Source organism: Microtus pennsylvanicus, chromosome 1 (genome assembly GCF_037038515.1).
Source record: "Microtus pennsylvanicus isolate mMicPen1 chromosome 1, mMicPen1.hap1, whole genome shotgun sequence".
In the NCBI taxonomy this organism is placed as follows: Eukaryota; Metazoa; Chordata; class Mammalia; order Rodentia; family Cricetidae; genus Microtus; species Microtus pennsylvanicus.
In genome coordinates, this window is record NC_134579.1 from 129,603,782 (window position 1) to 129,630,281 (window position 26,500).

The 26,500-nt window shown below is 48.7% G+C and overlaps 1 protein-coding gene across 6 annotated transcripts in view; it reads left to right on the forward strand.

The window, feature by feature from the left end:
- Nucleotides 1-26,500, forward strand: part of Znf536 (zinc finger protein 536) — a 454,511-nt gene that overhangs the window by 263,221 nt on the left and 164,790 nt on the right. For all 6 annotated transcript variants that reach the window (XM_075984305.1, XM_075984285.1, XM_075984327.1 and 3 more), the window contains one exon: nucleotides 20,055-20,210. In XM_075984305.1, coding sequence (XP_075840420.1) covers nucleotides 20,055-20,210 — 156 coding nt within the window. The remainder of the gene's footprint in view (nucleotides 1-20,054; nucleotides 20,211-26,500) is intronic.

A 26,500-nucleotide genomic window follows, 5' to 3' on the forward strand; every position in this document is an offset into this window, starting at 1 on the left:
CTGTGCTTAAGAGGGGTGTCTGGTGCCACACTCAAGAGCCCACTGGCTTCCCACGTGGCAGAGCAGCGTGCTGGCCCAGCAGGGCCGAGCGAGTGAAGTATTGTTTTTACCTGCCTTACAGTGGTCCTTGACCCCTGAAAGGATTCTCTTCGCCTTTGAAGCTGAGCAGATTGCGCCAAATGGCATGTGTTTTCCAAGTGATTCCCTAAGGAGAAGGGCCAGACCTCAGACACACCCCTCCTACTAGCCTCTGAGTTTGTCATCATGAGCCTGAGTGGCTGGGGAGAGGTGATCCAATTTATTTCTTGTTCTGAAAAATAAGTAAACAAATAAAACCTCGTGGTTTTAGCCCGAACTTTCCCTTAATCTCTAGATGTTGCCAGGGTGGAATGCTGGGCTTGGCACACCCCCTCTCTCTGTCTGATTTCTTTCCCTGGGATGAAAGGCTAACAGCTGGGACTGTGTGGGAGCAAAGATAGGTGACAAAAGGGAAAAGTGGCCAGTACACCCAGGGCCCAGGGTTCCCATCTGCAGAGGGACACCCTCCTCACTCTCCTTCCCTGGGCAGCAGCCCTCTGTGGGGACGTGGTCTTTCTCCTGTACCAAGGCTGACTACCAGAGAGTCCCAAACCTGAGTCTTCCCAGCCCTCTTCTCTAAGCTAGGCTCCCATGCTCTATTACAGAGCTCCTAATCCAGTCCTGAAATACAGGAGCTTACGGCCCATGGTTTCTAGCTTGTGATTCCTGGGTCAGAGTCCTTCGCTGTTGACCTCAGCCCTAGGGTCAGGAGTCTGGAGACCTTTGCTTCAGTTTGCTCCGTCCTCACCTTGACCCGATATTCAGCCTCTGCTTGCCTAAGTTTCCTCGTCTGTGCCTTGGGCTAGTGGTTAATTTCTTCTCTGAAGGGATGCTGTGATAGTAAATTCAAATCACACAGAGAAAGCCGAGCGTGGAGAGGCAAGCACATAACCCCAGCACTTAGGCTGAGGCAGAAGGATCGTGAGTTCAAGGCCGATCTGAGCCACAAAAGGAAAATTTTTGTAGCAAAACAAAAGAATTCTCAGAAAGGGACCCATTTGAGAGGCATTCTAGCCTCAGAAATTTGTCCACAGGACGCTAATGGTAGGAAGGGAAAGTTAGTTTTTACCAGCATGTGTCTCCTCTGCCCTAAATTTCACTATAAGGTTCACAGGTCAGTCTAGAACATTCCAGATGTTCCTCTGCTGTTCGCTGAAGCTCTCCTGGACAGCCCCTCCATCAGAGACGAACCATAGTTTGGAGCAGATAGTACCCCACCTGTCTTGAATACTTCGTTCTCATTGTCAGCTGAATGAGTCTGCTCAAGGGTTACAGGAAGAGGGGGCGAAACCAACACTGGGGCGCAGACCCGGCAAGAAGCTGGGGGCAGAAGGTCTAAAGGGCTTTCAGTGTTTTGGTTGGCTCTTTCTTGCTCCTTCAAGAGGCTTTATGAAGAGAGCCCTGGAGGAGATAACAGTGGTGTCTTTCACAATGGAAAGGTCAGCCAACATGTGTTTATTGAGCGACTCTGCGGGCCAGCCTTTCGCTTGGCTTTTGTCGGTGATTATGAGACAGGCAGACCCACGGGGTCCTCTTGGTAAGTCGGCTGCAATCAAGCCACGTGATAAAAATTAGCGAGCGATCCAGAGCACTGTGGCAGTGTGCAGAAATGTTCAGAAAATGGTTCCGAGGGGACCAGGGAGGCCAGGGCAGGCTCTGTGGCAGCCACAGTGACAGGAACCCCGCAGAAGAGCAAAGCAGAGATGGTCAGATGACCCCAGCCTGGAGCAGACAGGTGAAGGCAAGGTGTCACGCGTGAGGAAGACCCCTCAGGCCAGTGAAGCAGGGAGGAAACCTCGTCATCCACTCACCACTCAGCCCCTGCCACCAAGGCCTGGGATGAAGTCCTTGGACTTCCTGGCTCTCTGAGGGCAGCATCTTCCTCTCTGATCAATGCTCTTCCTCCCCAGGCCTCTTTGAAATCTGACTAAGGTTCAGAGTGCATGGTTCAGCATCTCTGGATGCAATTTGGTACCCTGGCAGAATCAAGGGAGATCTGCTGTTACTTGAAAGGATGTTTCTTCCTCTCTTCCTCTGAGTACCTGACCCCACAATCATCGCTGACTTTGAAATAATAAACCCATCATAATTATGAGAATTAGTGCGGAGGCTTCTGCCTTGTTTGCTCAACTGAGGTTATTATGGCTGGTTTGAGAGGTGGAGAGGGCGTCCGGAATCGGCTCAGCTGAGACGGCAAAGTCAGACAGATGTGTGTGGGCTGAGGGTGGCCAGGTAGTGAGTGTGGGGAAGAGGCCAGTGGGGGGAGCCTGGAAGTTCCTGTTCCTTGGTCCCTGGGCTGGGTTTTTGGAGATGAAGTCTGAGAAGCTGGACGGCCTGACCTTATGGGTGGGAATGCTCCAAACTTGCAGACATTGAGCCCATGGAGACTCTGCAGGGCAGGGCCTTTCTCAATTTGTTGGGAGTCCTACCTCCTATATAGTATAGAGGTTGAGTCAGAGGTCCTGGCATGGGAAGGGACTTGGGCTGTGCCATTCAAGTGCACATTCAAACCACAGTCCTCCCCATCTTCCTGCCCATGTTCCCCGAGCTGTCTGTTCACCCATCCTCAGCCAGCCTTGCTATGTATTGAATGGGAAAGCTCCTCCCAGGTTCATGTGTTTGGACACTTGGTCCCCAGCTATGGCGCTGTTTACGGAGGCTGTGGAAACTTCAGGACTGTGGTCCACGGAGCATAAGTAGCTGAAGGAAGGGCTACTGGCTTGTGGTTCTGCCCCAAGCTCTCTGCTTTCCTAACCTGCTAAGGTATGAATAGGCTGCACACTGCAAGCTTCAATAGCCCCCGAGTGGAGGAAGTATCCCCACCACAATGAACTGTGTTTCTGGAAGCCACAAACAAAAATAAAAGTTTTCGTTCCTCGAGTGGGTTATGTCAGGGATTTGTCACAGTGGCCAGAGAAGTAGCGAGTATGAACCTGCTGGCCACTCTGCCTGATTCTTTCTGGAAACTTCTACAGGCCCATGACCAGGAATATCTGGCAGCCTCTCTATGGCCTAGGGTGGGTCTGAGCCCACTGTACAAAGCCATATACAGTCGCTGTTCCGACTGTACGGTCCTGCTGTCCCTGGGCAGCAAGCTCCATCACTTCCTCTTGTGGGAGGAGGGCAATAGTGATGCAGCAGCCAGGGCAGCAGGTGGGGGAAAGCAGAGTTCTTGGGAGGATAAGATTCAATATTCTTATAGGGTATTAAAGAAATGAGGCAGCCGTTAATGCAGAAGTCTTTCTTTGACTTAATTTATTATAATGTATGTGGCTACAATGTAGCTCATACTGCTGTTTTGGATCTGCGTTTTGATTCCCAAAATTGCAATCATGATAGGTGGATTATAACCGTGCTTTAACATACAGATGAGGAAATGTATTCTGGTGCAATTTTCCCCTAAGGAGAAGTCAGAGGATAAGGGGCAGGAGCTTTGTGTAACCTTGCGACGTTTTAGTTGTCTCTCTTGGTTACGGGGCAGGAATTAGCATGACGGGGACCAGCAGAGCTACTGTATACGTGAATGGCACCGCTTTGAATGTCAGTCCCCAAGGGCTTCCAAGGGGACCAGAAAACCTGTGCTTTTCTTCCCATATCTAACTGAGCAAAGGTGTGTAGATTTGTCAAACTGTTCCCCATTCAGGAAATATTTATTCAGTGCTACCCTGGGCCATGAACCTTGCTAATGACCAGTGGTGCCCCAGTAAGTCACCAGGGTCAAAGAGGCACTGGGGAGTAGACACTAGGTGGTAGGTACCTCACTAGAACATAGGCTAGGAGTGGGGAACACAGGTAGAAAGGGTGGGAAGCTACGAGAAGCCCGAAGGTTTCGGGTTCCAGGCTGAGTGAGGCAAAGACACAGCCCATCAGCATCACACAGATGGGAGAGCTGAGCTTCCGTCCTCACTCTGGCAGTGCATGCGGACACCCCCAAGAGCATATGTCTGCACAGACTTTATCCTCAGGCCCAGAAACTCAGCAGAGGCACGAAGGCAGAACGAACCGCCTGATGTGCCTGCCTGGGGCCTGCACCACCCAGCCGATCACAGACTAAAGTTCTGCCTGCCCAAAGCAGACCACCTGCCTCTGGGGTGCGGCTCCCCATAGCACTCCAGAGTTGAAGCTGTCTGTGTGGATGCTGGGTTCTGACTGAGGCAGGCATGGACAGGGAAGGGCCCTACCACAGAAGGAGTTATGGGCAGTCTGGGGAAGTGAGATTCTCCATGCCACTCTTTTCTCCTTTTCCTCTTTCCCCTCTTCCTTCACAATTCCTTGGAGCTGGACTCAGAGAGTCCAAACCCATCACCCTCTGAAGGAGAGATCAACCCCAGGAGAAGTGGCTAGACAGGTTGAGGGAATAGGAATAGGACCTGGGACTGTAGAGAGACCAGACATCCTGTGTCCTGTGTCATTTTCATAGCTAGGAAGAGCTGCTACAGGGACAGGCCGTCTGTACTTAGGCTTGGTTCTCCTAGGAGGAAGAATGGCAGGTCCATGCAGGTGACTTTAGCCCACAAAAGAAAAAGCAGTTCCTGGAGATGTCACCATTGTAGAAGAGCCACCCTGTGCTCTCCAGTCCCACCTACCCTTCGCCCTCTCGGTCGGTATTTATGGGGCATCTCTGTGGCCTAGTGGTTTTTAGAGGTATGTGAATGGGTGCAACAGATCTTTCCCAATCTCCAGTGAGCAGACAGTGTAGTGCAGGAGGTAGGTCAAGCAGGTTATCGGCCCCATAAGTATCCCTTAGCTAAAATCCAGAATTCAAAGTGTTCCAGAATCGGAGACTTTGCACAGAGTACCAGCATCACCTGACCAACATGTGCCAGTGGCAGTGCATTAAAATATCAGATAATGACTGGCAAGATGGCTGAGCAGGTAAAGATGCTTGCTACCGTGACAGAGTACCTGAGTTTAAGGTTGGAACCCACACAATGGAAGGAGACAGCCAATTTCCCAAAGTTGTTCCCTGACCTCTTCCATGTGTACACACACACACACACACACACACAGACACACACACATACACACAGAGAGAGAGAGAGAGACTAAATATTTTTAAGTACTTTATATTACTTTTAGCCTGATAATTAGAAGATGGATGTAAAACACCAATCAGTTTCTACTGAGACTTGTGTTTTATCTCCAAACTACGTCATTGCACATATGTGAACATTCTGGCTGGGCATGGTGGTGCACACCTGAAGTCCCAGACTCAGGAGGCTGATGTGGGAATATTGTGAGTTCTGGGCCAACCTTGGATACACTATTTCAGAGCCTGATTTGTGTGTGTGTGTATGAGAAAGCAACGGAAATTTTGACATGCTGCTGGTCCCAAGCATTTTAGATAAAGGATGTTCAGGTGGTCATTCAGAAAGTTCTAGATGACTGAGCAAACCTTGCTTCATCTGGTCAGAGAGCGTCTCTTCCAGCACAGGATTCTGGAAACAAGTCCTTATAAATCTGGCGGATGAGCCATTCAGGGTAAAGGTGGAAGGCTGGGCTGGTTTGTCTTTCAAGAAGGAAGATAGGTGTGGGGACACACTGAAGTCCGGGAGGGAGAAATCCCCCGACCAGGTGATGGGAGGTCATTATGGGAGCTTAAGATGGTCCAAAGCAGAAAGGATGGGAGAGTAGGGACAGGATCTTTATGGTTATCCGGACATCACTGAGAAAAGTTCCTAGGAGGTTACCCACGCTGCGTTCCACAAGCCCCAACACACTCTTGCACCACTGCCCACTCCCCGCGAAAGCTCTGAAGCTCCTCATCAGTGTATTTCTCTTTAAGATCTTTGCCTCTCCACACTGAGGTAAGCTTTCCTGGGGCAGAGCACAGGCTTTCCTTCTTAGGTGTTGGCTCCTGGATTGTAAAACTAAGATCCCGAGACTGATCCCCATGTAATGGATGAGGTGCTCAAGAGAAACTCGGGGAGGCAGCTTCAACATTGAGATAGGATGGTGAGGCGACAGCTGTGGCCTGTCGTTTCCTCCCCTTTGCTCTGTCACCTAGCCCCCTACTCATTCGGGTACTCCCTTTTCCACCCCCACCCCGCACTCACCTACTCACCTCAGAAGAATGTTTGCAGGGCAGGTGCCCCAGGAGTCTGCTGGTTCTGGGCCAGAGAACATGGGAATGTGTGAAGAACTGTTAAGGTTCCTACCACCGGGAGCCAGGTGACACCCAGCAACAGGAAACCTTCTTGTTCTTTACAAACGGAGCGGGAGAGGGGCAACCAGCTGGTGCATTCCTGCGTGACTCCCTTACCTGGACCATCACCTGTTGGTTTATCTGGCTTGGTCTGCATTGTGTTTTGGACCTTGTAGGTGGCAAAAGGGGAGGGGCACTGTGAGTTGAGAATCCACCAGATGGCCTTTCCATCTCATGATCTCACTTGGTTCTCACAAGGGACTACAGAGCAGGGGCCTCGATTCCCATATTACAGGCCACACCACATTGGAGGCTGGGCAAAGTTAGGATGCATTTACAAATAGCTCAGATGCAGCAGTGCCAGGTCAGAGCCCAGAGCCAGCTGTGGCAGCCTCTGGCTTTGCAGGGTTGCAGAAAGCAAGCAGCAGATTCCTTTGCCATAAGCACCAGCACCTGGCCATCCGGTTCTCCACCAGTCAGCAGACACCCACCACACCGTTTGCCCAGATGGCAGAGAGTGAGTACAGGGTGGAATGAGATCTCATCTCACAGACTCAGAAGGACCTCAGTGTCTTCAGCTGTTCAGGCTCCGAGTAGGCCCCCTCAGCTGCTGCAGCCCGTTCAGGAGGATAGGAAAGCCGCTGCACATCGCTGTGTCTGGAGAGAGCCAGGCTGCCCCTTGGACCTAGGGAGTATGTGTCCTGCCACTCGCAGACCTAGAGATGTGTCTTTAATAACTCAGTGGTGTGTGTTTCTTTTATGCATATCCACAGAAAGGCTATGCAGGTTTGACTTTTCTACCTGAAATGTTTCCCAGGACGCCAGGCCTAGAGTGGACAGGCTCACTGATTGATGTCTCTGTTCCCTCATGTGTGGTACAGCTGAATGCGCATTCACTCTGTTCTACGTGTGATGAGACTTCCAGTACCATTTGACATGCTATATGTAGAACTAGTGTCAGAGAAGGGTGAAGTGTGCCTGTCCCCCAAAACTAGTCAAGGACCCACTCTGGATGGGACTGGAGCTGTCAGTCATCATGAGTAGGGAGGGCTGGAGGTTGACTTCTAATTGAGAAGGGCCAGGTGGGTGACTCTACCAGAGGAAAACAAGATGGTCAAGAACCTACCAGAAACAGGGCCAAGCCTGTATGGCTCAGTGGGTAAAGGCAATTGCCACCCAAGCCTGGTGACCTGAGTTCCATCACAGGAACCCACATCAAGGTGGAAGGAAAGATTGATTCCACAGAGCTGTCCTCTGGGGTCCACATGTGGGCTCTGACACAAGCCACTCCCACTAATAAGTAGATTTAACCAAGTACTGCCGGGAATCAATTCTCCCTCCTGCCGTTTGGTGCAGGAGGGAAGAGGGAGCCCTTTTTAAAGCAAGTGCGGCAGACAGGTCTATCGTGCTCTCTGAGATGCCCTGGAACTCAGCCTTCTTACAAGGGTCATTCACAGGACACACGCCATGTCCACCATGTGTCTGTAAGTACCAAGGTGGCGGCCAGGGCCTGGGCCCCGAGTCGGAACTGGGAGGCAAAGATCTCTGAAGGGCTGACAGCTGGATCGACTTCTTTCCCATTGCTGGGGCTCGAACCCAGGGCCTCGAGCACGCAAGATATGCTTTCTGCCAACACCCTGGATAGATCTGCTGTTGTTGCTATTTATTTCTAATTTTTACATGCCAGACAAAATATTTATCATTACATGGTATTAAAGAGATGGGCCTTTATTCAAAACAATTTTAAATCTTGATCTAGTGCTGATGTCTCTCTGATAAAGATTCTCAAATTAAGAGGGCCAGAGGTCCGCAGAGCTCAGAGATGGCAGGAACTTCAGTGCTGGCAATTGACACTTGTTTTCTGCCACTGTTTACTCTTCAATAAAAAATGCATATTTACCATAGCAACCTCCTGTTCACGTGGTGCCCTGTCTTACTGCCACCCTCTAAAACAGACTAACTTCTTAAAGAAACACACACATCCTAACAGGAATGCTTTTCAGAGGCAAAAATGGGCTCTTTCTGAGGAGGCTTCTTGCCTGCCATTAATGCTGATAAACACATCATCTTTTCAGAAATCATTTTGGTCCTGTATCTTAAATTTAGGACATTGATTACAGAAGCCTAAAGAAAATTACTCTTGGAGGGGCTTTTGATGCTTCAAGGATCTGCTGATTATATTAATACGATGCTAAGTACACAGAGAGAGACAGAGACACACAGACACACACAATCAGACAGACAGCCAGACACAGACAGACAGACACACACAGACAGAGAGAGACACACACACACATTTGCCGCTTCACACATACACACATCTATATACTAGATGCCAGCCGCTTGCATCATCTGGAAGGGAGTTCGGCGTGGATTCTAATGACCTGCCGCTTCATCTGTGATTAAAGATTGTCATCTATGCGAAGCTCAATTGCAGCCTGAATTGTTTTTCCGCTGTTAACTTGGGAGAATTGCTGCGGTTTTAAGAGCTGTGCAGAAACCGCTCCAACCTAGACTGCTCAGGAAACGAGTACTGATCCCAGTTCTAGAGTTTGAATGTGTGCCATCCCATGAGTCAGGGCGTTGGGAGAGACCTCAGGTCACCCCGGAACTTCCTGCCTGTCACCCAACCCTCTGCTACCACCCATGATAAGAGCCCCTGTGTATGAAGTACCTTCTGAGCTCTATGATGAAAGCTGTCTCTCCCCTATCCTGTACAGGCCATTGGGTTATGAGATAAGAGCATGGAACCTTAGAAAGGCTGATTTGCTCGGGATTATACAGCTAAGAATGGGCATAACTTGGCCTTTCTGCTGCTTTTGTTTTGACCTCTTTGAAACAGCCTCTTGCTGTGTGGCTAGGCTGCTCTTCAGCTCCCTGCGTAGTCCAGGCTGCCCTGGACTTCCCAGCCACCCTCAGCCTGTCTTGAGGGCTGGATTTGCAGGCTTTCTACCATTAGACCGACTGACACCGGTTTTGGCCTGAGGCATTTTGCATCGTAAAATATTCTGTTCAGCCCACGTTGTGAACCTGTCCACCCAATATAACTATAGAATTTACACGTGGGAACAAAGCAGAGAAACCCCTAGAGAAGGGGTAACAAAACCAGCATCTCCCTTACCCGTGTCCCCAGAGAATTCTAGGGCAGCCTCAGTGTTAACCAGTTTTGGGGTCTTTGTTCTTGTTGTTCGTTTGTTTAAGGTCTTTTTTTTTCTTGGTTGCTCTTGTTTGGTGGGAGCAGGCTCTTGCTACGTAACCCAGGCATGCCTCCGACTTGTGATTCACCTCTGACCTCTGCCTCCCCAAGTGCTGGGATTATAGATATGTGCCATCACACTCAACGTGAGCCAAGTTTTTGGGAACTCCCTTTTTGTCCTGATGTGCACCCAAGCCTGACAGCTGCATGACCCCCGCACAGCACTTAAGTCAGAATCGGGGTGCCACTGTCGTCTCTGTGATGACAGAGTCTTGGGATAGGGGCTACATTGTTTGCATAAGCAGACCTCTGTTGGGCACCCCTGGCAGTGTGGGCCCGGAGCCCGATGACTTTTCGTTGTTGTTTTTAAATTCCTTTCAACTACATGTAAGCCAGTATGAAAACAAGAACATACTGTGAGCCTTTTATGCTTAATGGCTTTGGGGGAAAAATCCGATTGTGAAGTGGGGCAGGGCTCTGTGCCCCAAAGTGGCATTGTGACCTGAACACAGCAGAGGAGAACTGGCCAGACCCTCTGCCCTGCCAGCCAATCCAACCAAGGCGTGTCCACGAGCCATTTCATAATTATCCATCACGACTGTCTCCCTGCTGCTTTAATAGATTATTTAAAATGGTGCGTGTGCCTCCCGTGCAGCCTCCAGCCAGCCCCGAACTATACATACATACAAGCTGGGAGAGGTAATTGCGTATCATGTATCTCTTTGTTCCAGACACTTTTGTAAAAGACTATGTATTATGTATGGTGTGACCTTCAAATGTCAGGAATGTGTTGTGCAATAAACTGTCAATATTTGTGGTTATAAGGTACCAGATGACTTTTACAATAATTGGAACGGCTATATTAAAAGCTTGGATCACTCAGCTGGTTAAAGAGAAAGACACAGGCCAGCATTCACCAGGGACTCGCCTTCTGCCAACTATTAAATGAAAGATATTGCAAGGTGCTTACGATGTCTTCTTTGTTTAAAAAAGAATATGGCATGACACGTCTCCAGGGGAGGCATCGTCTCCGATGCAGCCTTTCTCTTCTCAGTAGGTGCAGTCCCCAGGAGAAGACTCGGCTCCACAAGTTATGGCGACTGACCAAATGGCTTTTAGAAAAGATGGGTCCAGCTCGGCCACAGCTGCCTAGGGAAAGAATCCCTCCAGTGAGGGCTCCAACCTGCTCTCCACCCCACCCAAGGAGAAGAGGCTGTAAATTATCTTAAGAGGATCTTAAAAGCCATGTTTTTTCTTCCCCTCTTAGGAAAATAAATTATATAGAAATCTTTGGGGATTTACGGTGTGCTGAAAGTAGAGCTTTCTATAGTTCTTCCTTCCTTCTTTCCTTCCTCCCTCTCCTCCTCTTCCTCCCCCTTCTTCTGAGATAGGAGTTCTCAAGTTATAATAAAGGAAAGTATTTTAATATTTTCAAATAAGTATAATAGTAATCAAGTCATAGAATCTCTGTGTTTTGTGATGTCTCAAGTCATTCGCTGCCAGGCTGCCCACAGCAGCTTCTCTCTCATGAGTGCTAGTCCTAGTATTTAAATCCCAATTTTCTTACCTTCTGGACTTCACAGATAAGTGTTCTACCATGGAACTACACCTCTAGCTCTCTTTTTATTTTTCAGTTTATTTTTCAGGACCTTTCCAACCTGCTCATGCTGGTTTTGCCTTTGTGATTAGCCCACCTCAGCTTCTGAATGGCTGGTATTATAGGCATGTGCTAACTCTGATTTATTCCTAAAAGTATTTACTGCATTCTCACTGTGAACTGAGTCTTGACCACAATGTCCAGGGCACTTGTCTTCTGCTTCAGAAGTGAACTGAAGGGCCAGATCAAAGAGTGGGGAAGGCAGAGGCTTCTTCTGCAACCTGACCACAAGTGGCTCCCTTGGAGGTTACATGGGGATGAGAGGCTGATTCCCTCAGAGGCCATGTGGGGCGCAAGCCCAAAGAGAAGTGTCCTTGCGAATTTTGGGAAGGGAGCTCCAGGAAGAGCAGGAAGCAGCAGGGAATCTACAAGGTCAGGGCCTGCCTGGGAGAGAGGGACAAAAGCAAAATGGTGAGGGGGTGAGACCCCACTGGTAGTGGCAGGATTGAGCAAAGGTTTGGAGATGATCTAGGTGAGCTGGAGGTGACTAGAAGAGCAGCCAGCTACAGTAGCTGGCCCCCAGAACCCCCATATGAAGCAGAGGCTTTCTTGGGAGATGGCAGCTACTAGTATAGCCCATTAAGCAATGCTTAAAGCATTCTACTGCTTTCCTAACCTAAAGTACCAAAGTTCAAATTCCTCCAAACAAAAACATGGTCTGGCCTATCACAGCAACACCCCAGTCCCTAGTACCAACATCTCCCTTAGTTACGGTTTTCTATTGCTGTGAGGAGACACCACTACTACGGCAACTCTTAGAAGGAAAACGTTTAATTGAGGGGGCTCACTTACAGTTCAGAGGTTCAGCCCATTATCATCATAGTGGGGAGCATGCGTGCATGCAAGCAGACTTGGTGCTGAAAGAATGTAGGAGTGGCCCACATCTTGTAGGCAATAGGAAGTTGACTGAGACACTGGTTGGTATCCTAAGCATAGGAAATCTCAAAGCCCACCCCACAGTGACACACTTCCTCCAACAAGTCTACACCCACTCTGACAAAACCACACCTAACATAGGAAATCTCAAAGCCTTACCCCACAGTGACACACTTCCTCCAAGTCTATACCCACTCTGACAAAACCACACCTAACAGTGCCTCTCCCTTTGAGATTAGGAGGGGCCCATTACATTCAAACTACCACCGTAGATGTGCGGAGCCCAAAGGATATCCCACATCTAATGAATGTATTGTTTCAAGTAATCTGCCCCCTAACCCTGCCTGCTACAGCCACAATCACAGCTCCCAATCTGGATACTAAGAGTGCCTACCAATTACAGTTTGAATATGGGATGCCCCATAAGCTCACACCTTGGATCCTTGTTCACAGTCAGGAGACACTGTTTGGGGAGGGAGGTGGGCTTGGCTCCTGGATGTAGGTCACCAGGAAAGGCTATAGTCTGGATTCCCCCTCCCTAGCCCCACCTGCATCCTGGTCCACGGTGATGTGTGGAGCCTCCATAACACATTCCCACTAGTAAGAACTGCCCCACTCCCCTGCCATGATGAACTGAGATTCCCAGAAACCAGGAGCCGAGAGACAAACGACTTCTCTCTCTCCAGTTGCTTCTGCTGGGTATTTTGGTCATAGACATCAAAGTAACGAATGCACTGCCCACAGCCTGTGGGAAGCCTTCAGAACCACAGCGGGAGCCGGCAGCCCACGGATTACAGGGATATTATTAATAGCAGCATCTGTGGATAAGAAAGGAAGAGACCCCACGGGTGGCCCAATCACAGCAGGTGGCAGGCAAGTCCCACAGACTCCCACTCTGACCATTAAGGAAGGGCTGTGGGCTAGGTAAAACCAGAAGCATGTCGCCCACAGTGCTGGATCTGAAGCTCAAGTGTGTCTTGGGGGAAATTTAATCCATGTGTTGCTCATTCGCTTTCACTGAATTCATCAAAAATGTTGCGTTAGAGAAGTGATTTGAAACCCTAGTATCTGATGTTTTGTTTCTTTTTTTAAAAAAAAACATGGTTTAGTCCCATTTCCCCCATTCCAGAGACCTTACTTTTTTGCCAGTCAGCATCAAATTGAGCTATGCTCAGTTTTGAGTTTAGGTTGAAAGTGAGTGGTAAAGCCATAGGGAAGATTCTACTTCCTCACCTCATGAGCTCTGGAGCCGATCTGACGCCCTGGACGCCGTAACCCAGTAGGAAGCTGGCTGATGGTTTAAAACCAAAAACGAAAAACAACAAAACAAAACAAAAAACCCCAAATGTTTTTCCCATCCGTATTAATGCTTAGCTGTTGAACACGACTATCTATGGCCATGAGCAAGCTTTAATAAAACAATAGAGAGAGCATGTTACTTCTGACCTGTTACCGCTTGTGTGCAAGCGTTATTTTCTTCCAGAAATGAAAGACTCACTTTACTTCCTCAGAATCTTTGCCACCATGATCATTGCTTAATATTTATTTGATTTTTAATTGTATTTGTGAGTATTTATTTATTTTATATATTTATTATAACATTTATCCTAGTGTGTAAATGTATGCCATGTGTGTGTGTGTGTGTGTGTGTGTGTGTGTGTGTAGGCCTGAAGAAGGCATTTGATCCCCTAGAGCTGGGATTGCAGGTGGGCATGAGCTGCCGGCTGTGGGCACTGGGAACTGAACTCTGCAAGAGCAGTATGCTCTGATCAGCCCAGCCGCCTCTCCAGCCCACATGATCATCGCTTTTCTGGAGCCTGTGAAGTCTAAAGCGTTCAGCATAAAGGAGAGAAGTCAGCATTAAGCTTTGAAGGGGAACTCTGCATTCTTTGGACCTTTCTCCAAGGTCTTCCCCCCCGAAAGATCTGAAAGCCTTGCTGTGTTTGGGCAAAGGCTTTTTAAGAAGGATGTGCTATCTCTGGACCTGCTAAGCTGAATGCCCACACTTCTTGGGCTCTGCATAGGTTTGTCCCCCTTCATTAATACTGAGAGTTGTGTTGTTGAGATCTCTGTGCACATTTAGGCTTTCAGAGTCAGCTGACAGGTCATCTCTGGGAATGTAGCGGCTGTTACAGCAGAAGGCCTGTGGAATTTTCCGTACCACGGCATGTGGTGACATAAAGCAGTACACGCTCCGGTACACGGGAAACCATGCTCCCACATGCGCTGGCTGAGGAAACTGGGAGGATGTCATTCCCATCCTCATCACCTACATCATCATCACTATATTTTTAAGCAATCTTTCTAAAATGTATTCTGAGATGTATAAGGGTCAGGCAGCCTGGTATTTACTGATGATACGGGCACAATTCAACAAGACCCGCCCCCACAATTCTTTGATTTATAGGATCACTTCAGAAGTTGGTATAAACCCAGAAGAGGTTGGCCAATTCTCTCTTTCTCTTGAGTTTTTTATATTTAATTAAAATACAATTACATCATTTTCCTAATCCTCTCTTTCTTCCCTCCAAATGTTTCCATGCCCACATCTGTTCTGTTCCCTTTCCAATTTGTACTCTTTCTTTCTTTAACTAGCGTGTGTGTGTGTGTGTGTGTGTGTGTGTGTGTGTGTGTGTGTGTGTAAATGTAACTTGCTGGGCCTGTTTAATGTTGCTTATATGTATATGCTTTTAGGACTGACCACTTAGTATTGGATAGCCATTCGGGGGCTCATCCCTGGGAAAGACTAAGTCTCCCTCTGCAGTAATTGCCTGTGTCTTTTCATCTAGGAGTGGAGCCTCGTGAATTTTCCCCCACATGTTGGCATCCCAACAAGCAGTATCGTTATTCAGCTCTTGTTTAGGCAGCCACCCTGTCTTCCCTGCCATATCTAGAAGACACAGTCTCACTGCAGACTTTCTGGTTCTCTCCTTCTTACACCCTTTCCGCCCTCTTCTGAGATGTAGCCATAGTCAATCTAGACCATTTCTGTGTCTTAATGTCACTAAAGTTTATTTCCCATTCATCCCAGGCCAGCCGGTGTCCTGCATTGTGATCCTACCATTTCAACTCCTGCATAGGAAGGTGCTGAGGTAGAGAGGAGTTAGGGTGCTTTGGCACGGTTCTGTTCTTACGTTTCTTCTTCATTGCCCCGAACCAGTCACCTGGTGTCAACCTAGCACAAAGGAAGTTGGGAAATGTAGTCCATGAAGTACAGTACACCAGAAGGAAATACATGTTGTCTTTTACACAGTCTCCCCCTTATCTTTGAGATGTACCCCCTAGTACCTCATTTTGTTCTAGGGTGAGGCCAGGGTGGGTGAATTGAGGCAGTGGGCAGAGACAGCCTGGGGTGTGCTTGGGGCCCCTCCAGCATCTTTGCAGCATCACAGGAGGTAAGAACTGAGGCCACAGAGGGATGAGGAACTTAACTAGGGACAGCTGGACATTAAGCATACAGAACCAGAAGACCCCACCCCCAATTCATCTAGGAGCTGCCCCTGCAAATATATCAAGGAAGCTTAGTGTTTTAGGACAACCTATGGGAAAATCACCCTTACCATTCAAAATCATTTTGTAAGTCAAAAATTTAAAGAGTATCATGCACAAGGTGCCTGTGAATGAAAAATCTTGAGCGCTGTACAATCAGAGAGCCAGCCTCAGGGATGGTTTCAGACAGACAGCCCTTCTCCACTTTGACACGCCTGTATTTAAAGTTGGAGGACTTGCCATCCTGAGTATTCACCTTGGATCTGCAGCACTGCAGGTTGGTTCTGTTGGCAAGGATGGAAATATGGCCTGTGGTCTCCAGGTGCAGGAGCATCGTCCTTGCAGCTTGATGTCCCCTCGGTGGCTGACCTCACCTAACGGTTATAAGAGATTTAGAACAAGCAAAAGAAAGGAGGAGACGTAGTTTCTGACCCTGAGAAGAAGAAATTAGGAATGTCTGTCACTTGACAGCTTTTCCCAAGCATGCTCCTAAAACAACTTGAAATGACATGACTCTCTCTCTCTTGTGTTAACCAGCACGCAGCTCCCAGTTTATAGCAGTGGCTTCGCATACCTGTTTCTGAAATTCTGAGGCGGAAGCAAGCCCATGCCTCTCAGAAATGCTATCTGCAGCAGCATTTATGTAAGGCATTGCTTTGGAAAAGACGGCCCCGTGCTTTTCAGAAGCATTGAGAAATGATACAGAGCTCACAGGGTCAGTTTCTCGATCAGATGTCATCAGAATACACCCTGGACAGGGGTATGCTAGTACGTCGGAAGCAGACAGGACCAGAGGATCACAGCAGGCCAGATGACAAATTCAAACCTGTCCTCGTGACCACTTGTGGAAAGTGTTTTATAGGAGGGAAGAGAAATTCTGCATGTTGAAGGAGAGAGAAATAAAGGTTGAGGACCATTGAGACGGCGTAGTGTGTCAAAGGTGCCTGCTGTAGAGGCTGACAGCCTTGTTTTGCTACTCAGGATCGAAAGGAGAGACTAATAATTCATGCATGTTATGCTCTAATTGCCCCAGGCCTGTGCACTTGTGGGCACACACACACACATACTATAAAACAAATATGCAAGTGTAATTTAAAAAATCTCTTAAAACTTTTGAACCATTTGATAGCTGCCTAACCATCTGACAGGTGATCATGGAGGTGTAACAGCTTTCGGGGTCTGCGGCCACACCAGGGCTCTCCTTCATGCAGTGTTGGTGGGGCACAGCAGCAGCAGGGGCTGGATGTGGCCCAGCAGTGTGGCAGAGGGACACCGTGAGCACTCCCGTACTCTGAGCAGAGCGGGCCTCAGGAGCTTCATGTCCTCCAAAGCTCTTGGTTCTTGGGGGTTGAATGCAGATTAGCATGTGCACGCTCACTAGCACCCATTCCAGGACCAGTTTGAACTGGATTCGTCCAACAAGTCCCATGTGTGTACATTGGGCAGAGACTGCAGAACCGGTCCCAGACTTCCTTGCGCTTGGCTTCCTGCCTCTGTGGACACTTCCTGGGACCACCCACCATTCCCCTTCATTGTGGCCCAGAGTTTGTTTTTCCAGAAGGATTAGTTTAAGAGTAAACGCCATAGGCCTGCTGGCCCTCCCGGAGAAAACTGTTTCTGCGTAAAGTGAAAATTAAACTCTTAAATCTGCAAAGAAAGCTGTTTATCTTTCAAATTTACTCCTTTTATTGGACCACACATATCCACGATAGAAAGATAAAAGGGAAACAGATACAGGCCATCACTTAGAGTGACATATAGCCAGGCATAGGTCATCACAACTTCGGTAAAGCCTTCCAAAGCGGGGTATTGCCTCTCCCCATGTTTGCCTAGAACAGTCTGAGCAAGTCCTCACCAAAGCGCCAGTACAAATATGCCCTTCCTCATCACGGACAGAGCTTCTATTCCACGTCCACCATGTTGCTCTTGCACACTGGCTCCTTGCAGGAAAAGGCTACCAGGGTGGATCGTGGGAAAGAGAGCTTGAAGGAATTTGCCTTTAGAGGCCTGCACCTGATTGGCTTCAGCCTGGTATTCAAGCCCTGCTTATAACTGTAAAAGGTGGCTGTTGACCTCCAGACCTAAGTCAGGGTGCTCCGGGTGTTGCCCTCCAGACCTAAGTCAGGGCGCTCCTGGCATCATGGCTTCTCTCAGGTGGTACCAGGCAGAGTTTTAATCTGGCACATCATTTCTTAAACTGACTCAAAGATCCTAGGAAAAGTAAGTCTGGGTGATATGAGATGGATAGATGTTATGGAATGAGGATGGTGGGGGTGCAGGGATGAGCTAAGGGAGCGGGCATTTGAGCTGTTCAAATCTGGGTGGACTTCATGCAGTGGTTCAGGACAGACCTCTCACTACTCAGAAGGCTGAGGCAGGAGGATTATGAGTTCAAGGCCAGACTGAGCTACATGGCAAGATGCTGTCTCAAAAGAAAAAAGAAAGGGTAGGGAAGGGAGGGAGGGAGGGAGGAAGGGAGGGAGGAAAGAAGGAAGGAAGGAAGGAAGGAAGGAAGGAAGGAAGGAAGGAAGGAAGGAAGGGAAAAGGAAGAAGGAGGAAAATAAAGCATAGGTTCGGAGAGATGGCTTAGAAGTTAAAAGTACACACTGCTCTTGCAGAGGACCCGAGTTTGGTCCCCAGCACCCACATCAGGCAGCTCACAGCTGCCCCTAACTCCAGATCCAGGGCATCCCTTGACCTCTTCTGATCTTCTTGTGAAGAGGCCCATATACAGGCACACAGATATATATCACTAAAAAATAAAAATGTCTTAAACAAAACAAAAAAGAATCTAACAGCTAGAGGTGTGGCTGCCTGGCATACACAAGACCCCAGGCTGCTTTCCCACCATAGCCAAAGGAAAGCCTTGGGTCACTCAACTTACAGTTGGTGAATGACCCCCAGGGAGACATTGTGTGGGGCCTGTGGGGCCCAGTTTAGCCACACTGTCTGAGCTTTTCATCCTTACCCATAAGTCATCTCTGGGTGCTTCTCATGTTTGCTGGAATGCCTATAAATCCTGTGCTCAGTGAGGTGACAGGCGTTGGGTAAGAGTTCTGGCTATGGATAAACCTAATCCTCCCGTTTGTAAAAATTACGAATTAAAAACTCTCTAAGTAATTGTACCCTCCAAATGGGTCTTCCAATGGTGACAAGGAGAGTTGGGGAGGATCAGATTAGAAGGAGGCCTTCAATGTACTTTTCTGGGGTAGTGATCTGCTCACATATGGTCCAAATGCAGAAAGGATGTTCCACGCCAGGGCGCTTGCATAGCTGCCTGGAGCCAACATCCAAATAAGAATTAAGTGTGTTTGCCTTCATCTCGTTCATGGTCTATAAGTCTGTCCCTTTTGGCCATTAGCAGAGAACACCAGCAATGGATGTTGCAGAATAAAAGCAATTTGCATTTTCCATTGCTTGGAAGGTACAAATCTCATTTATTCTCGGCTCAGCAGAACTCACAGATCTGCTCATTATCTCAGAAGGTTCCCTTGTTCTTATAGTGGAATTTACCACAAGGACCAGACGGTGGGCTGGAAACCCTGGCTGGGACACCTCCAGTCTCAGGGGCTTGGGATTGGAGGTGAGGCTTCAGCCTCTGCTCTGTGAGGAGGCCAGAGACTTGTGGGGAAGTGAGTCTAGAGAGGGTTCTCTTGCCTCCTCTCCTCAAAGGCACAGATGCTTAAGGCCTGACCCGTTCTGTAGATGTCAGGCCCTGGGTACTGCAATAACACACCCCGAAACACTAGATAGTTTGAGCTTTATTTACTATTATGTCCAATCATTTCTGTGCAAAAGGCAGCCGTATATAAATTTCATTTTCCTTTATAATGGTTTGGGCTGCATAACAAATAACATTAAGATGGAAAAATTTGTATTGATACTTGACGGAGGGACTTGTCAAGTCACGGTGTGGAGATTTCAATGCAGTGCTCAGAGTTTATGGGAGTTGGGAAGCTGAGCTTCCGCACATGGCTTTGAATGTGGCACTGTCTGTTTATCATGGGCTAATTGTGGAACTGCATCTCCATCCGTTTTCTTCTTCCTTTCATGCAGTTCCACCAGTCAGGGATGGGTACAACTCCACAAGGAAGCAGCGATCGCTTTGGGATAATTTTCTTTCCTGTCCCAAAATAGCTGGGTGTCTGCCTGTCTCGGGGAGTCAGCTGAGACATGTCCCGGCCCCCTTTGTGACTGGCAAAGCTGCAACTGTGCTTTTGGTCCTGGAGTGAACTTTCTAGCTAGTCTATATTACGAATTAATCAAATTCTACCAGTGCCCACATTTTTAAACTTTTAGAAAAAAAAATATTTAATAGGAACTAAGCAAAAAGAAGAAATCAAACCAGCTGCTGACACAGCTGTTTCTTCTCTTGTTTAATTCAGTTCAATATAAAGGTACCATATGCTGCTTAAAATGATGATAGGAAAGATGAAATAATTTAAGAGAATAACAAGAAAATACATGAATTGTCAGCATTCTGTCAGATTCAAAGAATGAAATAGACAGGTGTAGTATTGACATGTTTAACTTTGTGTGGTGTTAGCAGTTTTGGTGCGAACAACTCCTGACATGTGCTGAAGTGATGTGAGAATGTTTCTCATCCACTGCAGACATCGGCGAGGAGGCCGGGAGAGCCGCCGGGGGCGTCCAGCAGCAGGCGCTGCTTCGAGACAGGAACCTGGGCTCGGCCATGAAGGACTGCCCGTACTGTGGGAAGACTTTCCGGACTTCCCATCACCTTAAGGTCCACTTGAGGATACACACAGGTGAGAGAGATCTAGGTGTATCCACGTGTCAGGGAGTAGCACCTAGAGACGAAGCCCCGAGCCCACAGCTGTGTGAATCACCAGCCCTGTGTGTCCCCCAGGCTTTTCACTGCAGTCTCCAGGCAGTGTAAAGAAAGAGAGGTTGGTTCTGGCTGGTAGGTTCAGCTCATGTTCAGATGACTCCGTTGCTTGTAGGTCAGCGGCAAAATCAAAACAGACCAACCACTCTAAGAAAAGGCCTCAAATGACTGCACAGACTGGCCTGTGGCCAGCCTTGAGGCTGAACAGGTAGAGTCATTCTGCTTATGTGGTGGTTAGGTGTTGTCTCAAGAGAAACCTAGAGGCGTTCTCAGCCAAACAGAGAGAGTGGCCCCGCTTGTCTAGATCACTAGTCTCTGCAGGGAGGCCATTCTTTTAGATCTCTGCCTTGTTCCCCGGCAACTATTCTTTCCAGCCTTCCTGCTAGTTGCTTGTGTATTGCCAATATATATAAAAAAATCTATCTGAGTCATGGACACCTCCATTTTCTTTGATTTTTTTTCTGACACTTTATCTATTGGAGTATGAGCTGCTGCAGAAGATAGACAAATATGCCATCTATTTTCAAAAATAATTGTGTTCTATTTCCCACAGAATCAATAACTCTGCTCAGAGATGAGCAGACACAGCCAGTGTATACAAGTCTTGTGCGTATCAAAAAGATGAGGAACTCACCGCCCTCAATTGGTTTCTTACGTGGTACCCCAAACTCTGACACCCCAAGGAACCCTGGAGATAGGTGACTGCTTCCTCACCAGTAGTAGCCTGGGTGTGGTGAGCATAGTCACAGCCCTACCAGCCTTGGAGCATGTTTCTCCAGTCATTGACAGTCACATGCTAGTTACTTTTTTCACTGCCAAAGCAGAGTAAATGTAAAGGAGGAGACACTTGATTTGGCTACAGCCCCTCCTGGAAGGAAGATGACAATAGCGGACAGCTCTGTCTGTGGTGGAGGGGAAAGCTTGCTCTCACCTCTGGCAGTAAGCAGAGATCTCCAGCCAGAAGCAGGTCCACTCCCATAACTGCCAGCTAAGCCCTATGTCCCAAAGGTTCTGCCACCTTCCAGAACAGCGCCATCAGCTGGGGACCAAGTGTTCAAACACCCAAGACTGTATGGGACATTCACATCCAAAAACGGAACGGAGGGGCGTTTTAAGACTGTGCAGTGATCTCCCAAAGGGCTTTGCTGCAGTGCAACCTGCTCCATTCCTGACCCCATCCTCAGCCTCCTGCACTCTCTGTCTTCTCCCTATCCCTGCAGTGCAGAATGCCTGTCCCTGCTGTAGGGCCTTCTCATGGCCATGCCTCCACCTCAGATGTTCCCCTTCCAGATAGTCACCCAGGGCTTACCTCAAACATGATTCTTATTGAAGATACTTCACTCTCCCTATTGAAGATACTTCCCACTCCCTACCTGATTTTTGGCATGAATGTAAGATGTTGTTAAAAGCCTGATTTTGCTCCATTGTTCCTTACAATGGGCATTGTTTCCAGCCGAGCAGAGCCTCAGACTTGTGAGGGTCATCGTTTGTCCCACCTTTATCATTGCTATTCCTGTAAGCCTGTTTCTGAGAGAGTTCCTTACACATGGGTAGTGGTGGGGGGGGGGTAACTGAAATTGTTCTCCATACATTCATTTATCTATTTGCATGTGGATGTGTTTGCACACACCACAGCATGCACATGGAAGGAAATCAGAGGACAACTTGCTGGAGTGGGTTCTCTGCTGTCATGCCTCCCAGGGATTGAGCTCAGGTCCTCACGTTTAGCAGCAAGTGCCTTTACTGGCTGAGCCAGCTCCCCAGTTCGAGGGACACACTGAATTTGCCTGTAGGGCTGAATGGCAGAACAAATGCTGGAGTTGGAAAGTGACCCTTTTCTTGTTAGCCCTGCTCGGCATAAGGTGGCATGGAAGGGCCAAGCCAATAGGGAACATCTAGAAGACATGAGGAACAAGTGCTGCATCCCTGGGGCCAGCCTTCCCTGGGAGGAGAGGGCCTCTGAGCACCTCTCGCTTCTTGCTCAACTTCCCTTCATTCCCCTGATTCACTTCCTTCCACAGCTCACGCCCCATCTGGTACACTCAAGCATTTGCATTTTGTAATTCTCTCCCCTTGACTATAGTATGAGTTTCATGAGAGCAGAGGCTTCTGTCTGTCTGTCCAGCTGTGTCTCAAGGAGGACAACAGAGCCTGGCTCTCAGGAAACAAGTTCCCAAATGAAGGAAGCAGTGAGTGCTTGAGGGGAAGTAGCCAGATTCCCAGGGAGTTGTCATTGTCATCAGCGCAGACACCTGACTTTCTCAGGTTATATCAATGTCGGCATATTCGTCTTCCTCCCGAGGTCGGACGACAGCACTTAAATAGTGGTGGGAGTAAAAGGGCATTGAAATGTTTGGGACATGAAAACAATCTGTGGGGCTCCACTGCTGACTGTGCACAGGGAGTGGACACTAGACCAGAGGTATATTGGAACTGATTTTAGCTCACTTGAACATACAGCCCTGGGGATAGGGTCAGTAAAAGTTCCTGGTGCCTCCCAACATGGAGATGAGAGTGGGGTTCACACCCATCCTACTGCCGGGAGAGGAGACTTCTGCAAGTCTGGCAAACCGCGCGGCAGCAGGTAGATGCTGCTTCCTAAGGTTTTAAACTTTGAGACATTTGTTTCGTTCCTACAACTTCTATATCGTAGACTTCCAAAGTTTGTGACACCGAGAAGCAAGACAGGGCCAGGAGCAGCAGCATTCCAGAAACTTCCTCCATAGGGAGAAAATGAAAGAAGCCATGGAAACATCACATTTCCACTGCCCTGCCCCCAGAAGCAGCATTTGCTGGGTTTAAAAAAGCAGAATGGAAACCAGATAAAGATCAATTTTCTTTTTATCTAAGAACAAAGAAGTTGAAAAGCACTTACACTCGTATGTCTGCATCGAGCAGAGGGTGTTACACGTTAGAAATCGTGGAGGTAAACACCCATCGCCGCAGCGTGAAAGCCTAGATGACACACAGTTAAAACAATCAAAACCGAGTTATTTGCTAATACACGATTTCATGTGGGGCTTACGCGGCCGAGCTGGGGGGAACTGCCCTCCACTTTGCCCCTTGGGTGTCCATGCTTCTAAATGGCATGGCTGGAGGACAGCAGGCCACGAGAAGAAGAGACTGCACTTCCAAGGGCCACCTCTGAAAGTCCTCCGGTAAGGGACGCATATGAGGGCATTTAAAAATCCAACGTGTAACGAATACAATTTAATTGGCTTGGCTCTAGGTGGGACCATTCTCTGTATCTCTCTTTCCCACTCCATCTTTATTAGAAGTCTTGATCGTGTGACATCGACTGATAAAAACCATTTTCCTTCCTTTTCTTCACTGCATTAACTTAATTACTGCTCTTCTTCTCCCAACACCTGTTTATTAGAGAGGCGCTGAGCAGAAGCAGCGTTCCGACGGCTCTGAACATCTGGGGGCTGAGGAGAGCCTGCAGGTAGCTAGGACATTTCTGTCGCTCTCCCCCCACCCCAGCTTCTGACAGATGGGTGGGGGTTGGGGTGATGGGAGGTACCTTCGGGACCTCTGGAGTCCTGAGCTTCACTCAGTGATTCCCAGAGATTGTCCCCTCCACCCTCCACCCCCAGTCTGGCTCCTGTTGAGGCAGCATGCTTGCCACCCAACCTGAAGGAGGGGGAATCGGGGCAATTCCCGCTCTGGGAGATGCTACCCTGGGCTGGTTGGGACTGGATGACCTGATCACCTATGTCTGGATGATTTCCCTTCTGTTGATCAAGGGCAATGATTTGAATTCAGATCCAGTCTGCACAGGCGGAATGGAGCATGAATCAGAGTTCTCAGGGAAATAGACCGTGTCTATAGTGTCTGCATAGTCTACACTGCCCACTGACTCTCTGTTGGGCCAGACTGTAAGGTGATGGGTGGTTATGGCAAGGCTGAGGCAATGTCGTGAGTCTGGGGTTGAGCCAGCTTCAAGGCCAGCATGGGTTATACAGTGGGACTCTGTCTAAGGAAAGATTATAATGGAGCTGAAAACTCCCATCACCTAGTAAAATGGCAACTTCAAGCACAGGTTTTATTTGTATGACAGTAGAAGTGTAAACTGACCCACTACACCGTCTGCCAGTAGCACAAGAAGTCATGCTCGGAACTCTGAAGGACTGTCTTTGGCTTTCTTTCCCTTCAGTAGTGGCCGTTGAACTTCGGGCCTCATGTATGCTAGGCAGGTGTTCTACTGCGCTACCCTCGAGCCACAGCCATTACAGACAGCAGTCCTGCATATCTTGTTTCCTGTGTCTCTTGATTTCGTGGGCGGACAGTCCTACTGCCATGTGATATTCTCACGGGGGTGAAGCTGACAGGTGATGCACCTGCCATCCTGCATCCCCATCATTAAGGGTACCATGTGTGATCAATAGGAAACTGGCTTCTGTCATCGCAGAGTCCGAGGTGTCCCAAGCACACACAGATTCCATTCCTTCTTTTCTATGACTCCTTGCCCGATACCACCTTGGGCAGTGGGGTTCCAGAGGGATACTCAGAAGAGTCACATATGTCCATTTCTTGTGCTAGAGGCAGGCAGGTGCTGATGCTTCCTGGAGGTCTGTGTTTGCCACTGATGCTCCCCCACCCCAACGGGCAATGAGTGCATCATCCCATGCTTTGTGGACCATGGACCAACAAGTCGGCTTTGCTATCCTGACTTATCTATATGTGGACCTAGACCAAAGAGCTGTCTGTGGCTGCAGCACCGACCATTGCAGAGAAACGTAATCAACAACCTCACTGGAGAAAACTTGGAGGCCCTAAAGTTCAGCAACTAATTAAAAATAAATCTCATTAGTTTCTTTCCTCTCTCAAATTATGTGGGCGTTTTATTAATCTGGTGGGGATGTGCTTTGCACACTGGTTCTCATCCCCGAGTAGGGACCTTTTCACGGGGGTGCATGGGCACAAGGAAGCCTGGGCTGCATCTGCAGGGGGCTCAGCTGTGGTCAGGTGGCCTAGGCCGGAGTCTCTGGGTTACACCTGCCAGCATGGCTGCCTTCCTTGGTGCTGCTTCCGTGACATAGCAACTGAGACTGCCTGGCCGGGGTACCGGAAGGCCCCACCCTTGTCCTTGACAGCATCCTTTGTCGTGAGGTCTGAGAATTCCCTTTCACACAGAACCTTCGAGGATAGTAAGAGAGCTCTCCTTTGTGATCTTCAAAGGGTGCTAGGTCCACAGGGATAGGAGAGCCATCTGGGGGTCACCTTGCTGGACTGCTGGGCTGTCTGTGCCGCAGGACGGCCACTAGCTGGTACACTCCCTGAGCCTCCCATGTAGGACCTGGTGCTTAGCTCTGCACACAGCTTTGCTACTGCGTCTCCTAGCAAATCGGTGGCCAGGATTCTTCCTACTACCCTGTCGCAGGAAAGGAAACAGGGACTTGATGCTCTCAACCTGTAGCTACCAGGCTAAAGTGGCCGATTTTCCGGAACTGTCGTACCCTAAAACTGTCCCTTCGCTCAGTGCTCTGTACTGATATTGCTCGCTGCTTGAATTTCATGCTCGCTTTAGGGAATTACTGTGACCTTTCTTTGACAGAGCATGCCTACACCACCGCCTGCAGAAGAGCAGGAAGTGGCTTATAGGCACATGCGTGGTGTGACCGCCACCCCTAAGTAACCTAACAGGGAAGTGCGAGACAACCAGCCTCTGTGCTACTCCTGGCTCAGATTGGGACCAGGCCAGGGTTCCTTGACCCCTTGTGCTGTGCTTCAGTTTCTCCACCAGCGCAATAAGCATAGGGAAGTATGAGTCTGGGGAATGGCCACTGTAGGCTCTTTGGGAGCTCAAATCCGTGGAAGAAGTTGCAGCACAAGGTAACTGCCAGTAGATATGCTATCTCCTCCCAGGACAGTACTATGGAAGCTGCTGTCCCAGTGGAACCCTGAGTGCCGCCTGCTAGGTGGCCTTTGGCTGCATGAGCTAGCCAGCTGCTGTGACACACTACACACAAAGAAAGTTCCATGAACACCTGTCCCAGAACAAGTTGGGTTAGATGGAGCTGCTTTTTCTGTCGCCTCCTCCAACAGGGGAGTGTCTGCTGTCATCCTTCATCCCAGAACCATCATCTGAGCCGCGATAGGAGAGAGGAACATTGTCTCCAAAAGGAGATAGCCCCCTCTTTTTTTTTCTTTTTGTTTGGTTCTAAAGTGCAGCCTTCCTATCTCTAAGACAAACTAAAAGCCCATTTT